General features: G+C 54.8%; 1 protein-coding gene across 4 annotated transcripts in view; it reads right to left on the reverse strand.

Moving 5' to 3' along the window:
- Positions 1-6,416: 6,416 nt before the first annotated feature.
- LOC125701471 (protein MANBAL-like) overlaps positions 6,417-14,617 on the reverse strand; it is a 181,947-nt gene continuing 173,746 nt past the window's right edge. For 3 of the 4 annotated variants that reach the window (XM_048963571.1, XM_048963570.1, XM_048963569.1), the window contains exons 2-3: positions 9,777-9,971; positions 6,417-7,792 (exon numbers count right to left, since the gene is read on the reverse strand). In XM_048963571.1, the coding sequence (XP_048819528.1) occupies positions 7,685-7,792; positions 9,777-9,926 (258 nt within the window). In that variant the 5' untranslated portion in view covers positions 9,927-9,971 and the 3' untranslated portion in view covers positions 6,417-7,684. Of the gene's footprint in view, positions 7,793-9,776; positions 9,972-10,399; positions 10,498-14,617 lie in introns of those variants that run through there. The other variant, XM_048963568.1, reaches the window with a different exon arrangement.

Raw genomic sequence — 14,617 nt, forward strand, 5'->3', positions numbered from 1 at the left:
CTGGTCATTAAAACATGCCATTGTGAGCCAAGCCCGGAGCCCAGGTCCCCTCTGTGCCACCAGTTTGTTCCCTGTGCATGCAGCACGCCTTTGCACATCAGTCACTGTAAATCACAGCCCCTTCCCTTGCTGAGCTGGGACAGACAGCACCTGGGTGAATTTCTGTCACTCCAGGACAATGTCATTCAAAAGCAGAGGTATTGTTAGCGCATCTCCACCACACAGGCATCATTGCAAGGCCATTGACAGTCTAAACAGCGAGCATCACACTTCCTTTTGCTGTGCCAGCCCATTAGCAACCCCAGCTCCAAAATCACAGGGCTGAATTTTGGGGAAGCTCCTGAGCACGAGATGCTCAGACAAGATCTAGCCCTGGGTCCAAGCTTGGGAATGGGCACAGCCCACAGTCTGCTAAGCAAAGGTGCAGTGGGAGCACAGGTTGGCTCACAGTGGCACACTGCTCCCCAGGGAGCCTCAGCACAGACACTGAGCAGCAGAGGTTTGTCCATGGGCCAACCATTGAGCCAGCACAAAGCGGCACAAACAAGCAGCAGCAGCAGGGGATCAGCCTGCAGAAGAGTGCAGGGGAACAACAGATTCGCACTGCTCCCAAGCATGAGGTCACCGGCATCCCCCTCACATCCCCTGGGGACAGGGGTGAGCACCAGCACAGAAAGAGGAAAAATACCAAACTGAGTCTTTTGTTGCCACATTCCCACAGCTCTGTTTGCATCCGATGCTGTTGGAAAGGTGCTGTCCCATTCCCAGCACCCAGGCACCTTATGGGCTCTGAACACCAATGAGTGGAGAAACATCACCCACGAGAGCTGCTTCCCATACCCTCAGACCTCCCGGGCAGCAGAGAGGAGGGACAGTCAGGAGGAAACCACAGCTGCCGTGGGGCTGAGCCGGAGATGAAGCACACTGCACGGGGTCATGGTCCGGGGGGGAAAGTCCACCCAGGCCCCGGCTTGGCTCAGACAAATCCCACGATGCTTTCCAGCGGCAGGGACACGCACAGCAGCCAGGCTGCTCCGGGGAAGCCTCCCGGCAGCTTACAGCCCTTCGCCGGCAGCGCGGGGCTCTGCAGCCTCCCCAGGCGAGGGCACAGTAAAAGCCCGGCCGAGCGCGGCCACGAGCCCCGAATCGCCGACGAGCGAACGTCGAGAGGGAAACGGAGCAGGAGACATCAAAGCAGGGGGGCGATGAATATTTCATGCCCTGGCCTAGATACAGCCCGGCTCTCCCCGCCCCGCGCTCCCGGGGGTCTCCCGCAGCCCCCGATCACAACAAAGGGGAGTGCGGGCAGGCGGGGCCGGACCCCGCAGCTCCCCCCTCCGCCCCCCCGGCGGACCCGCCGCCATCCCCCGGCAGCCCCGTAGCCGACACCGGGACCCGGCGCACCTTCCGCCGCCCCGCAGAGCCCGGAGCCGGACCGCCGGCATCGCCGCCCGGCTACTGCGGGCATCCCCGGAGCCGCCCCGCCGCCACCCGAGCATCCTCCACCGAACGGCGGGAATCTCCCGCCGGTCCCGCAGCCGGACCCCACGGAGACATCCCCGCAGCCGGACCCCGCGCAGTCCCCGCTCACCTCCCGCGTGTGCGCACCGCGGGGCCGGACCCCGCCGCTCCTCTCCAGGGCTCGGCCGTGGCTTTGTCTCCGCGCCGGGGGCGCGGCCGCCGCCCCCCGCAGCAGCCGCCGCCGCCGCCGCCGCGCTGGGTGCCCGCAGCCGCGGGCCGGGCCGTGCCGGGCGCTCAGGGCTGCGCCGCCGGCAGCATCGCGCAGCACCGCGGATCCGGCGCGCCGCTCCCCCGCCCCCGCTCCCCCTTCTCCGGGGTGTGTGTGTGTGTGTGTGTAAGGGGGGGGACAACCCACAGGGAGAAAAAAAAATAGGAATATGGCAGCAGTAAACCGGAAACGGCTTATAGGAAAAAAAAAAAAAAAAAAAAAAAAAAAAAAGAGGAGCCCCTCCCCTCTTGGTTTTTTTCTTTTCTTTTTTTTTTTTTTTAAGGAAGAAGGCTCCGGGCTGCCGGGCTTCGCGGGGTGCGGAACGCGACCGGAACCGCCTCCGCCCGCGGCTCTGCCGACGCACCCCGTCCCGGAGCCGCCCGGTCGCGGCGGGGCCACGCGTGGGAGCGCGCCGCGGTTCTCCGCTCGGCTTCGAGCTCTCTGGCGCGGGGCTGTGGGTTGAACTGTCTGGCGGGGCTCGTCCAGGGGAGAGCAGTGATTTTCAGCGAGGTTCGAACCGGGCTGCTTTGCGGTTCGTTTTTATTTAGCGACTCGGGCACGCAGCGAATAACTGCTTTGTGATGGATCCTGCGCCATCGTGCGTCTTCGTCCCCAGCAGGGACACCCGGCCGGTCTGGGAGGCTGCAGTCCGCGATCCCCCCGATCTCCGGGAGGAGGCATAACTTCAGTGTAGGGAATAAACAAGGAAAGAGGACCGTGCCGCGGGCCTCCCCGTGGACGCCATGCCCTCCGCTCCTGCTGCCCGTTACAGCAACCGGAGCGGGGGCTTCCGGAAACTCCAGCACTTCAGAATCAGTGTGGGAAGTGAACGAGTTTCAGGGAACTACGCGGCGGAGCTTTCCCTTCTGTTTGCAGTCCACACCCCTCCCCCGGCTCATTTGAGTTATTAAAAAAATATTTCCCGTGACACTGCCGAGGGCCAACAAATCCATGAGTCACCGAGAGTCATGCACACACCGATCTGTCCCCACCGGCCAGCACATCACACGGAGGGGCCTTTCTGCCAGGAGCAGCCTGATAACTCACTCCCTGGCTGATTTGGAGGCAGCAGCCCCAGACTGCAGCCTGGTGCCCATGGAGAGTCTCTTTTGTGTTGTTAGTTCTACAGGGCATAGCAGGGCATGGATGCCACATCCACACCAGCTGCCCCAGCCCACAGCCCTCCTGCCCGCAGCGCAGCCCCAGGCACCAGGCTCGGCCCCAGCTCCGAGGAGCTGATGGAGGTGACTCAGCCCCCGCTGCATCCAGACTCAAACTTAAGATGCAATTATGACCCATAAATATTTGAATTTGGTTTCCCTCCTTTGCAGCCAGCTCCTTGGCTGCACACAGCCCCACAGTCCGCTCTTTCCTCTCCAGCAGTGCAGCAGGCAGGCGGGCAGGCAGGCAGGCAGGCAGCAGAAGGCAGTGCCGTGTAGCACGCTGGACCCAGTGCACCGTGCAGGCTCCTTCGTGGAAGGAGGAAGACGCCGACGCGCCAAGCCAAAATGGCAGGCAGACACTCTTGACGTGCAGCCTCTGCTCTCCTCTCCTCCCCTCTCTTGGGCTCCGGCTCAGCAAGGTGCCCTCGCAGCACCCAGACGCTCCACACACGGCGCTTCTTCTTTCTCTTCACCTTTCAGTAACATCAAAAATGCACACTGGGGAGGCAGGGCAGGGAGGGGTGCAGAGGCTGAAACTGGAAGTGAAAGGCAGGTGCTTTCCAGTTCCGAGTCACTCTCACTGAGTACTTCTCCTGGCTCACTCATGTCGGCACAGCTTGATTTCTTGTTACAAACGCACAGGTATTTTTGTGCTTTTTTTTGGTTGAACTTTAGGCAAGTTTCACCAGGAAAAATCAGAATAACTGCCCGTGGCTTTCCGCCTTCAGGCATGCTGCACACAGACAGCGTGTTGCAATGCCTGGTGACACTGGTGCTGCTACGTTTCTCCCCGTGGAGCCCCGAGGCTCAGTCCCACGGCTGTGTAGTGCTGGGGAGCCCCAAGCCCTGCAGTTGCAGTGCCCCATAAAACTCAGAGTGGTTGGGTTGGAAGAGAAAAATGATTGAGCTCTCACCCCTGCCCTGGACGCGCTGCCCCCCGCTGGATCAGGCTGCCCAGGGCCCACCCAGCCCAGCCTTGGCCACATCCCTGGAACGGACATCCATGACTTCTCTGGACAAACCGTTCAGACCTGCTCATGAGCCCCATCCAACTGCTCCATGGGGCCCCTAAAATCTTTCTGCAAAGTGAGAGGGGCCTTTTGAGGTCCGATGCTCAGTCAATCCTGACCTCTTCAGTCCAGCTGTGGATTTATAACAAAACAGCCATTCATCTCTGGCCAGCTTTATTTTTAAGCATCCCTTTGGCGAGCGTGCGTAAGTCTTGTTTCACAGATTCCATTCCTGAGGCAAGCTGTGCTTTGCTCACTGCAAATTCCAAATATATTTGTAGGAATTATTACTATGAATAGCACAATGGTTGTGTTTGAGTTGCAGACAGACGCAGCAGAGCCCTTTGCTCTGATCTTTTCAGGAACTCAAGCAGCTTTTCAGCAGCCCCACCTGGAGCCAGCGAAGCACGCAGCCAGGAGCTGGATGGACCCAGTGATGCTCGCAGGGACTCTCCAGCTGAGGAATTCCATGTTTCAATCATTTTACAATCACTAAACTTTGCAGACTTGCAAACACTGTGGGTGTGACAGCAAGTGATCAGCATGGCCAGCGTCAGGAACTGTTACTAGCTTAGGGCTGGTTTAGGTTTGTGAAGGAGGAACTAAAGCTGGGATCCTTCAATCCGGGCTGGAGGCACCTCGCACAGCAGCGTGGTTCTGTGGGTGGCAGGTGGGCTGGAGCCAGGCTGTGCAGGAATCATCTGGGCTCTGCTCCAGCTGCCTGCTGAGCACCTTTGGCTGCAGCCAGCTGCTGTTCACACAGGGTGCAGAGAGCTCCAGAGCCACTCAGGGGCCTTCAGGCTCTGAGAGAAACCAGGCAAGCTGAGGGGAAGGAAGCAAATATCACCAGAGGTGGGACTGCACAGCACTGATGTGTGGTGATCAATCGGGATGGGCGGCGAAGTTGGGAAGATCAACAGTGAAAGATGGGAAAAGCAGCTGAATGTAAGGGAAGAGATGTGAAGCCAACAAGATCATTACCCTGCAACTGCCAAGCAAGGGACGTTTTGACCAGCGACTGCTCTGATCCACTTAACAAAAGCCACAAAACACTCCATAAACTTAGAAAAACTGCTCAAAGCCACAAGCTACCAGATACCAGAGAAGAGCAGGACCTTTGCCCTGCAGTCACTGGCAGTTTCAGAAGCACCAAAGCCAACACTGGTTTGTGTCCATATCTCTTGTGGGACAGCCCCAGCCAAATCACCTCTTCTGGTTTGAGGAGGATGAGGAGGGTAAGATCCTTTCAAGTGCCAAACCTGGCAGCCAACCTCATCACCAAACAAGTGGCCAGGATCCAAACGCCAGCACTCTCCATTCATCATCCCACTTCCTTGCTGCAGTCAGTCTGATGCCTTGTGAGATTTGGAAGCAAACAACAAAGTCAGTACAGTCATCTTGGTCCCTGCAGGCAACGTGATGTGAGCAGCACAGTGTCTTCCTGGAAGAACTACCTCCATGAACTGAGGCAGCCACCAGCTCCTCCCCTCCTACTTGCTTTCTCAAGTATCACCACAGGACCCTTGACCCTCCCTGGCATCCGGGCACAAAAGGGCTCTTTTCACATTCTTTACAACAGGCTGGGAAATAATCTTGGCTTCAAGACTCTTTCAGGGGAGTGAGAGGCAAGCACAGTTCTCTTCACAGCTGGCCTTGGCTCTTCTGCTGCTGCCAGTGGGGAACAGCACCAGAGCATCTCTGATGTAGAGAAGCACATGTATGAGAATGAAAGCAAATTAGGTCTGAGCAGGATTAATAGGGATTTAATTGAACACTATGAACTAGTGAACTGGAACTCAGGTCACGAGCTGCTTATTAGCCTGCCTCAATGGATCGTGCTGCTTGCACTGGAGGAGCAGAAGGATGCACTGTGAGTGGGACGGCTCGCAGGGCAGTGATGGCCATGGCACTTGAGATGAGTGTGGCCAGAAAGGGAGATCTGCTTGGACACTGTCAAAAATGGAGCAACAAAATTGCTTGAGATACTTGGGAATTTGAGGACTTACCGCATAGCCTTTCTTTCCTTTCCTTTCCTCTTCTGGGGAGGGAACCTGGTGATACCGGCCAGAGCTCACCCAGCACACCGCTCTTTGTGCAGCCCAAGTGGCCGCCAGGCAGCTCACAGCTACAGCTATGCTCACCAAGGAGCCTGCAGAAATCCCATCATCAATCGACTGAATCCCCATCTAATCCCCTGCTCCTACCAACAAACACTGCCTTTATTTTGCTACTTCCACGGGGGGCTTTTGGAGCCAATATCTCTCATGAGAGGCAAATTAATGAAGACATTGCGCTGTTTCCTCTTTCCAGGAAGGTGTTCTGGCAGACAGTTTGCTGCTTCCAAGTCAAACACAGGTACATGCATGCCTGAAAGTATGAACTAACCAACTTCACACAGATCAAAGGAGCTGAAAGGCTTCCCCTCAATGGGTCGCTTTCATGAACTGATGTCCCTGTTTCTACAGAGAGCTATGGCAGCTTTCATAGAAAATAAACACACAGAAAGAGACAGCATGATTTTTAAAAAGTTACTTTTGTTTTTATTTGAAACAGTGATTATATATACATATATTTGAACAGAAAATAGAATAAAAGACTAGTATATAATAAAAGAATAGTAAGACTGGTAATTACTAAAGACATGCTATTAGCTCAGCTAATAACATTTTGAAACGAGTATCAAGCTGCTAGGAACCAACTGCAAAGACAGCATAATCCCACCTCCCCTCCCCTCAAAACAAAACCCCAATATCCAGGAATTCCACTTAGAAATGAGTCATTCAGCCTCAACTCAGACAGAATGAGAAACCACACAGGGCTCATTGCTGACCAGTTCTTGCTTGTGGAAGCACTCCTGTGTTTTGGGTAACGTGTGCATTACTCTTTCAGTATTTGTACTTCTGTTAGAAGAAAGCAACAGAACCCATCTTCAGGGAACCCACAGAAGGACAAGATTAAAAAAAACAACTACCATCCTCATTCATGGAAACTCACAGATCAATATTAGTCTTTATTGTTGGTGTGAGAAAATTTCATCATGTTTCTTTGTCCTGAGATCTCCAAGCAACTTTGGAGTGCTTTTGTCTCACATGCTTTGTTCTGTTCTCCTCATGCTGCCCACCAACTCATCCACCAACAGCAAGGGAGAGCAGCAAACATGGTCCTTCTCAAACCGATGGTTACAGCAAATGCTGCTAGGCTTCTGGTAGAGAAGAGACTCAGCACAGCACTGCTACTGTGCCTGGGCTCACAGTGCATTGCTCAATTGAGGACAGCAGTCTGTGAATGTAAAAGGATGGCAGACTTGCAGCCCCGCCACAGAACCCTTCTTTTCAAAGCCACTCTGAGCCCTGGGGCACCTAACACAGCAGGTTCTCCTCCCATTGACTCATTCGTGATCAAACAAACCAAGATGTGAGCTGGCATCAGGAAGCTCCAGATGCCTTACAGAGACTCTGTGGCTATGTCACCACCTCTCTCTCCAGTCCTGTCTAGCCATATTTCAAGCTAACACTAGATTGTCCCTGGTCCTGAAGAGACAGACCCTGAAGGAATGCAGCGTCCCCAGCTCTTGCCAGACATGAAGTCCCGCACAGGCAAAGTCTGATTTGTTGGTCACGCCTCAGAAGCCCTTCCAGCTTCCTCAGTTCCTCTCCAATGTCCATGCAAGGGAAAGCACGGCCACGCCACAAAACCAGACGTACAGTGCGCTGCCTTTGGAGCACCTCTCACGAAGCATTCCCGCTGCTCCCTTTGGCCTTTGAGGCTTATCGCTCAAGCCCTCACCGTTTCTTTTTGCTTTCCTTCTTGTCTTTCTTGCTCAGCTGTGCAGCACTTGCCTTTGGTTTCTTCACCGTCTCCCAAGTCTTAGACTCCAAGCCGTCCGAGTCCTGCAGGAATCAATTCACAAACAGTCAGGGAACTTTCTGACAATTGCCTGACAGCTCGCTTTGGGCATTTATGTGAAAGCAGAACTACGTAAGTACTGGGTATCTCTGCTGGAATGCACTTCTAGCAGACTGAGTCCACATTTAATGAGACATGAGCAGCACCATCCCTGCTTCTTCTGTGTGTGTTTCTGGATGAGTGTGAGTTCACGCACTGCTTGTTACCACAGAGGCTGTTATAAGCTTAAATGCCTAAATCAGGCTTTGGAGAAGAAAATACCCCAATTTTAACAGCAGGATGAAAACCAACACTAAACAACAATTATTCAAACAAGAAAAAGTAAAAGATATCACAGAAACACCAGTATATGCAGTAACATTCAAAAGGTATTTAGGTATAGGTATTTAGGTATATGCAAAATGTTCATCCTTATCATGTGCAAGACAAAAGGTAATCCTCAAAACAGCAGTCAGAATGCCACGCTCAGAGCCTTTACACCAAGACCAAAACCCACGGAGGGCACCAAAGGCAAAGCTCTCTTCACCTGGACTAACAAGGAATCCTAAGGTATAGAGCTTGTTTCCTTCAGTGGAGATGACAGATAATATTTCAGGCATGGGAAATAGAGTCTAGTTATCTGGTAAAGACATGAGGGAACAGCGCCAGTCTCATTTGAGAAAGCACACACACACAGATTGCCTCCTTTCATTAAATGCATTTGAGTATAAATATTGTTTTAGCATCTTGGGTTCTAGCAGCCAGAGCTTGCCAACTGGAAAAGGACACAGAAAATGGCAGAGCAAGATGTGCTAGCTTCAAGCTTCCAACACAGAGCACCAGATAATGGAGGGGGAGGCACGCATCTGACAGATCCTTTTAATCAGAGCCCTGTTCAATCATCTCTAAAGTCACTGGGCTATTACGGTTCACATCTGTGTGGCTTTCCAAGGAAAAAGAGTTGGCTGGCTTTCCAAAGGCTGTAATCAGTGCATGGGGAGCTGGGGAGGCTCTGGAGAAACAGAGCAACAAGCAGCTATTACTCAGGTTTGTAGAGTGGTGCTGCTGAGAAATGAACACTGATGCCTTCTACTGTTCAAACCAAGGTAGTCTCCAAAGCCTGAAGGCTCCATAACAAAGAAGCTACTCTGCATTCTACCTGAACCCAAGCATCATTCCTAAGATATGGCGCGAGAGCATCTCTTGTTTATTATCATGTGCATTAATCACACAGACAGCAAATCAAGGGGACAGTGAATATATGGAGAAAATAAAAAATAGAGCACACAAACAACATAAACAGTAACAAGCATGATAGTTCTAACAGTTTAACTAAGCTATCATAATTCTAAAAAACATCAACAAGACATTCAGTATTTCTCATAAATTTACTAAGGGAAATAAAGGGCATTGAGAGCTGCAAAGGAACAGAGCAATGCTACAGAATCAGTACTGGCAATTGCTGGCTCTGTCTGACTGCAGGTCAGATTACTGAGGTCCATTTTAACAGAAGGGAAGATGGCATCGTAGTCCCCCATTTCACATCAACATTTCATTTAAAAATTCAGCAGTACAACCCAAATGTACAGGTTTGGAAGCCAGTACTGCACATTGCCTTCCTGACATCAGGGCACAACAGAAACTCCACCTCTCTCTTGTTCCCCAAAATCCCACGGAAGCTACAGTCTACAGGCCTTGCCTGCAAGGCAGTCCCTGCACAGGGGGACGCCCTGCCTGCCACTCACAGCCCACAGAAGCAGCAGCACCAGCAGCAGCAGCAGCAGCAGCACGACGATAAGATCAGCTTGCACCTCCAGGCTCCTTGCGTGCCACCAGGAACAGCACGCACGCCCAAGGAAGCACAGAACAAACTGCCGCACTCTCAGCAATGCCGCGGCGCGCTACCGTAGGCAACGGCTCCAGCTGCTTCCCTCCCAGCCCATTTCCTCAGCACTTCTATCAACCTCTATCAAACAGAGCGCTACTTACTGTCTCTGGGCACTTGGGAACTGGCAGCATTATGGCCAACACGCACACAAGCTGGAAAACGGCTCCAAGGAAGAGGCCGTAGCGCAGCACGTTCTCCATCAGCGTGGGCTCAGGGATCTCAGGGGGCGAGAAATGCAGCTCAGCGGCCATAGCGCAGACAGCCTGCTGCTCTGCTGCTCTCCAGGAGGCTGCTTTCTACAAGGGGCAAACGAGAGCCATCATTCCATTCGTGCGCTCCGACGGTGCGACTTCCTGCTAGCAAAAACTCCCAGCCTGACTCACAGACGTGCTCTCAAGATAGCCTTGGTCTTCCGACCCAACCACAAGGAGGGATGCCAAACTTGCACGTCAGCAAGAGCTGAACAGGCAAGAATCAACTTCTCCCTGAGCTTGATCACACACGCACGACCACTGTCTCAGTACCACTAACAACAGTAGTATTCATACCATCACTTGCACATTTGCATCTACCTGGGTACGTACGTGTTCACGGCCTTCCTGCTGCTGTGCCGTACGGCACCAAGCACAGCAATAAAGCACGCAGAAAGCCCATCTGCTGAGGACAGGGCGATGAGCTGGGCTCACGCCTAAGCACTGCTTACTGCAAAGGAAGGCACACCTACCTGGCAACGGCCACGCAGGATGCTCGACACACACTCACACACTGTTCTCCTGGGGCCCAACGCAACGGCGCAGCCACTCACACTCTGCTCCTCGACGGTCTGCAACACAAAAGTCACAAGCTGGAAATTCAATCCATCCAAGATGCCATCGGGCCTCCGTGCTCACGGCACTCGCACTCATGTCTTCCGATGATCAATCAGGCGTGTGCTTACCGAGTGAGCGCTGCTCACTGCCACTCGACACCAGCAATCTACCCCTAACTGTCAAGTATGAACAGGAACCTATGCCTAACACTAAAAGACTACAAGTAACCTATGCCTAACTCTAACATAAGAACAGGAACCTATGCCTAACACTAAAAGACTACGAGTAACCTATGCCTAATTCTAACATAAGAACAGGAACCTATGCCTAACACTAAAGGACTACGAGTAACCTATGCCTAACTCTAACATACGAACAATAACCTACTCCTAACACTAACACTAACCACTAAAATCAACAACAACAACAAGAACTAAACTGTAACTCCTGCAGCATTTAAATGGGAAGAGGAGAACTTGGCTCCCCAGGAGGCTCGGAGGAGGAGCTGATGGAAACTCATGCCACCCAGCTAATGCTGGGGGCGGGGGCCGCGCAGCGGGTAGGGAGCCGAGCGCCTGGACCAGCGGCGGTGGGACGGCGCCGATGCGGGGCCTGGCACGGTGGTGTGGTGCCAGGCCAGCTGTGCCGCAGGCGGATCCACCTCCATGGGCTCATCTGGAGGTGGATCCACCTCCATGGGCTCATCCAGAGGTGGATCCACCTCCATGGGCTCTTCCGGAGGTGGATCCACCTCCATGGGCTCCACGGAGGTGGTCACAGCGCTGGTCCAGGCGCGACGGAAACGGAATCGCTGCCCCCTCCTCCGCTTGATCTTAAGGGCGGCCCCCCTCCTCCTCTTTGCTTCTGGGAAGCCAAGCTCCCTCTTCCCATTTAAAAGAGGGCAAGCATCGCCCCTCGCTCTCTTCGCTCCAGCCATGGCTGTCAGAGCTCTCAGAGCGAGTGCGTTGGCCGGGGCAGCGGTGACCAAGGTGACGGCTGTGATGCGGCGAAGGTTCTAAAATGGCAGCCGCACTGCTGGCAATGGCGTTCCACATAGCATGAGGAGGGGGCTGCAGGACAGGGCACCGGACGCCAGCTAGAAGGCGCTCCCTGTGCCCAGCGGGCAGCCCTTCTCTCCGGAAAGCAAGAGGCCACACAGGAGCCGGCCCCGAGAAAAGGGCCCTCGGCCTCCTTCATCCTCTCACTCCTGCAACGTGGGAATCCCCTTCTGGGGCTGGGCCACGCAGCACACAACACTCAGGGCACGCTCAGGGATCTCCTGAGGTCAGCGCAAACAATGTTGCGCTCCAGAGTGGACCTGACGGCGCCTGCCTGCGGGGAGAAAGAAGCTCCAGCTTCCATTTCTTCTTAAATCTAGGGTTTTTCCCCTTAAATATGGATTTTTCTGCTAGTATTCCCTCTTTTTCCCCTTCAATCTCGGGTTTTTACCATTATATATGGCTTTTTCTGCTAGAAATCCCTGTTTATCTTATTAAATCTCGGGTTTTTCCCCTTAAATATGGCTTTTTCTGCTAGAAATCCTTATTGCTTCCCTTAAATCTGGGGTTTTCTCCCAGAACTCCCTGTTTTTCCCCTTAAATCTGGGGTTTTTCCCCTTAAATCTGGGGTTTGCTCCCAGAAATCCCTGTTTTTCCATTAAATCTGTGTTTTTTCCCCATGAAATACGGCTTTTTCTCCTAGAAATCACTGTTTTTCCTTTAAATCTGCCTTGTTTCCCATAAATATGGCTTTTTGTGCCAGAAATCCCTGTTTTTCCCCTTTAGTATCAGAGGACCAGCTCAGAGAAGCGTTTGCATGGGACGGATGGGCCGCAACTGGATCCAATCCTGCCTTTGAATTGGGACGCTGGACACAGCCTCACTGTGCGCCCAAAGACTACAAACAGCGCCACCAAAGCGGGCAGAGACGCCACGCGCTCCTGACTGCTCGCCGCTTTCACATCTCCCTCGCCCGCCCGCCCTCCCTCCCACCAATCTCTCAGGGCAGCCCTTCCCAAGCAACAAACAGAATCACACACAACTTCAGCCCGCACTCGTCCCGCTCACTGACATCCGGAGCCAGGGACAAACCTTCAGCCGTGCCCGCTCCTCCCCCACTCAAACAGGGCACCAGGCGCGTGGATCCACTCCTCGTCCAGCTTTGCTCGGCACAAATTCCAGCGGGGAGTCCTCATTCACACACCTGAAACACCAACGCACAACAACGCATCAGAAAAGGCAATCACAAAAGGAATCGGCCTCCAGCCAGGCTTTTCCGGCCGGCCCGCCGGCCGGCCGACGCCACAGCCACACGATCCCGTCGCCATCCTTGCCGCACCATCAGGCCCCGCCATCCACAGCCTCCTGCCGGCGCACTCCGGGCCGAAAGCAAAACTCCACCGAGCGAGGCCAAAAGCCAAACTCGCCATCCGGACGGAGCCCCGCGCTTCCCCGCCGCCATCTCCAAGGACCGCCGCCACGCAAACGACGCTCAGCGAGAGCGAGCGAGACGCCGGCTTCCCCGCCACGGCCAAACGAAGAGCGACGGCATCGGATCGCAGCGCGACGGCTCCCACCGCGCGACGGAGCGCGGCGCTGCCGCCGCCCGGGAGCCGCCCCGTTCGCCCCGGGCTGCGCTCCGGCACCCGCAGCTCTTGCGAGGCCGCGCGGCCCGCAAAGCCGCGAGCCGGGACCCGCCTCTGGCTGCCGGCGGCGCCTCGAGCTCCTCTCCCGACAGCCCCTCGATGCCCCCGCGCCGAGGCCCGACCCGCTTCCCGGCACGGATCCGCTCCTGCCAGCCCCGCTCACCGCTCACCGCTCACCGCTCACCGCTCACCGCTCACCGCTCACCGCTCACCGCTCACCGCTCACCGCTCACCGCTCACCGCTCACCGCTCACCGCTCACCGCTCACCGCTCACCGCTCACCGCTCACCGCTCACCGCTCACCGCTCACCGCTCACCGCTCACCGCTCCCGCGCCGCGCTGCCCCGGAAGTGCTCTCCGCCGGCAGGAAGCACTTCCGTCCCGGGCCCTAGCAACCGCCTGCGGCGTCACGTTGCTGAGGGCGGCCTGCGGGCGGCCGGGGCCTGAGGGTGGAGTGGGGCGGCGGCCGGATTCCTCTCGGACGGCGCCGGAGCCGTGCGACTTTTCTCCTCCTCCTTCTCTCCTTCTCCTTCCTCCCCTTTTTCCTTTCCCTTCTCTCTCTTCTCTTTCCTTTTCCTTGCTTTTCCTTTCTATTCCTTTCTTCTCTTGGCTTTTCCTTTCCTTTTCTCTTCCTTCTCTTCCCCTTCACAGTTCCCTTTTCCTTCCCTTCCTTCCTTCCTTCCTTCCCCTCCCTTGCCCTCTCCTCCCCTCCTTTCCCTTTCTCTCCACGCTCTTTATCCAGCTCTGAAATGGAGTTGCATCAAGATCATCTACGCAGGCAATAAATAACTTGTGCTGCATTTCATTGTTTTGTGCTCTTACCAGACTCAGATTTGGTTTGCCCTTCACTCAAGAATCACAGAATGGCCAGGGTTGGAAGGGACCTCAAGGATCATGAAGCTCCAGCCCCCTGCCACACGCAGGGCCACCAACCTCCCCATTTCACAGCAGCCCAGGCTGCCCAGGGCCCCATCCAACCCGGCCTTGAACACCTCCAGGGACGGACAGGGCATCCACAGCCTCTCTGGGCAGCTGTTCCAGCACCTCACCACTCTCATAGGAAAGAATTTCCCCCTGACATCCAACCTCAATCTTCCCTCCCTCAACTTCAAACCATTTCCCCTTGTCCTGCTGTTATCAACCCTTTCAAAGATTCCCCTCCTGTTTCTAAGTTCCCTTTAGGTACTGAAGGCTGCAATGAGATCACCCAATAGCCTTCTTTTCTCCAGGCTGAACAAGCCCAGCTCCCTCAGCCTGTCTTTGTAGGGAGCTGCTCCAGTCCCCTGCTCATCTCTGTGGCTCTCCTCTCTGTCTTTCTCGGACTGGGGCTCCACACCTGGACGCAGCACTGCAGATGGGGCCTCACAAGAGCAGAGGGGAGGGGGACGATCACCTCCCTGTCCCTGCTGGCCACCCCCTTTCTTCTGGCCCTTTCCTGAGCCCCAAGTATCAGGAGTGCCCGGCTGCTTTTGCTGCAGAGCCTTATTAT

The sequence above is a fragment of the Lagopus muta genome, chromosome 16 (assembly GCF_023343835.1).
Source record: "Lagopus muta isolate bLagMut1 chromosome 16, bLagMut1 primary, whole genome shotgun sequence".
Classification (NCBI taxonomy): domain Eukaryota; kingdom Metazoa; phylum Chordata; class Aves; order Galliformes; family Phasianidae; genus Lagopus; species Lagopus muta.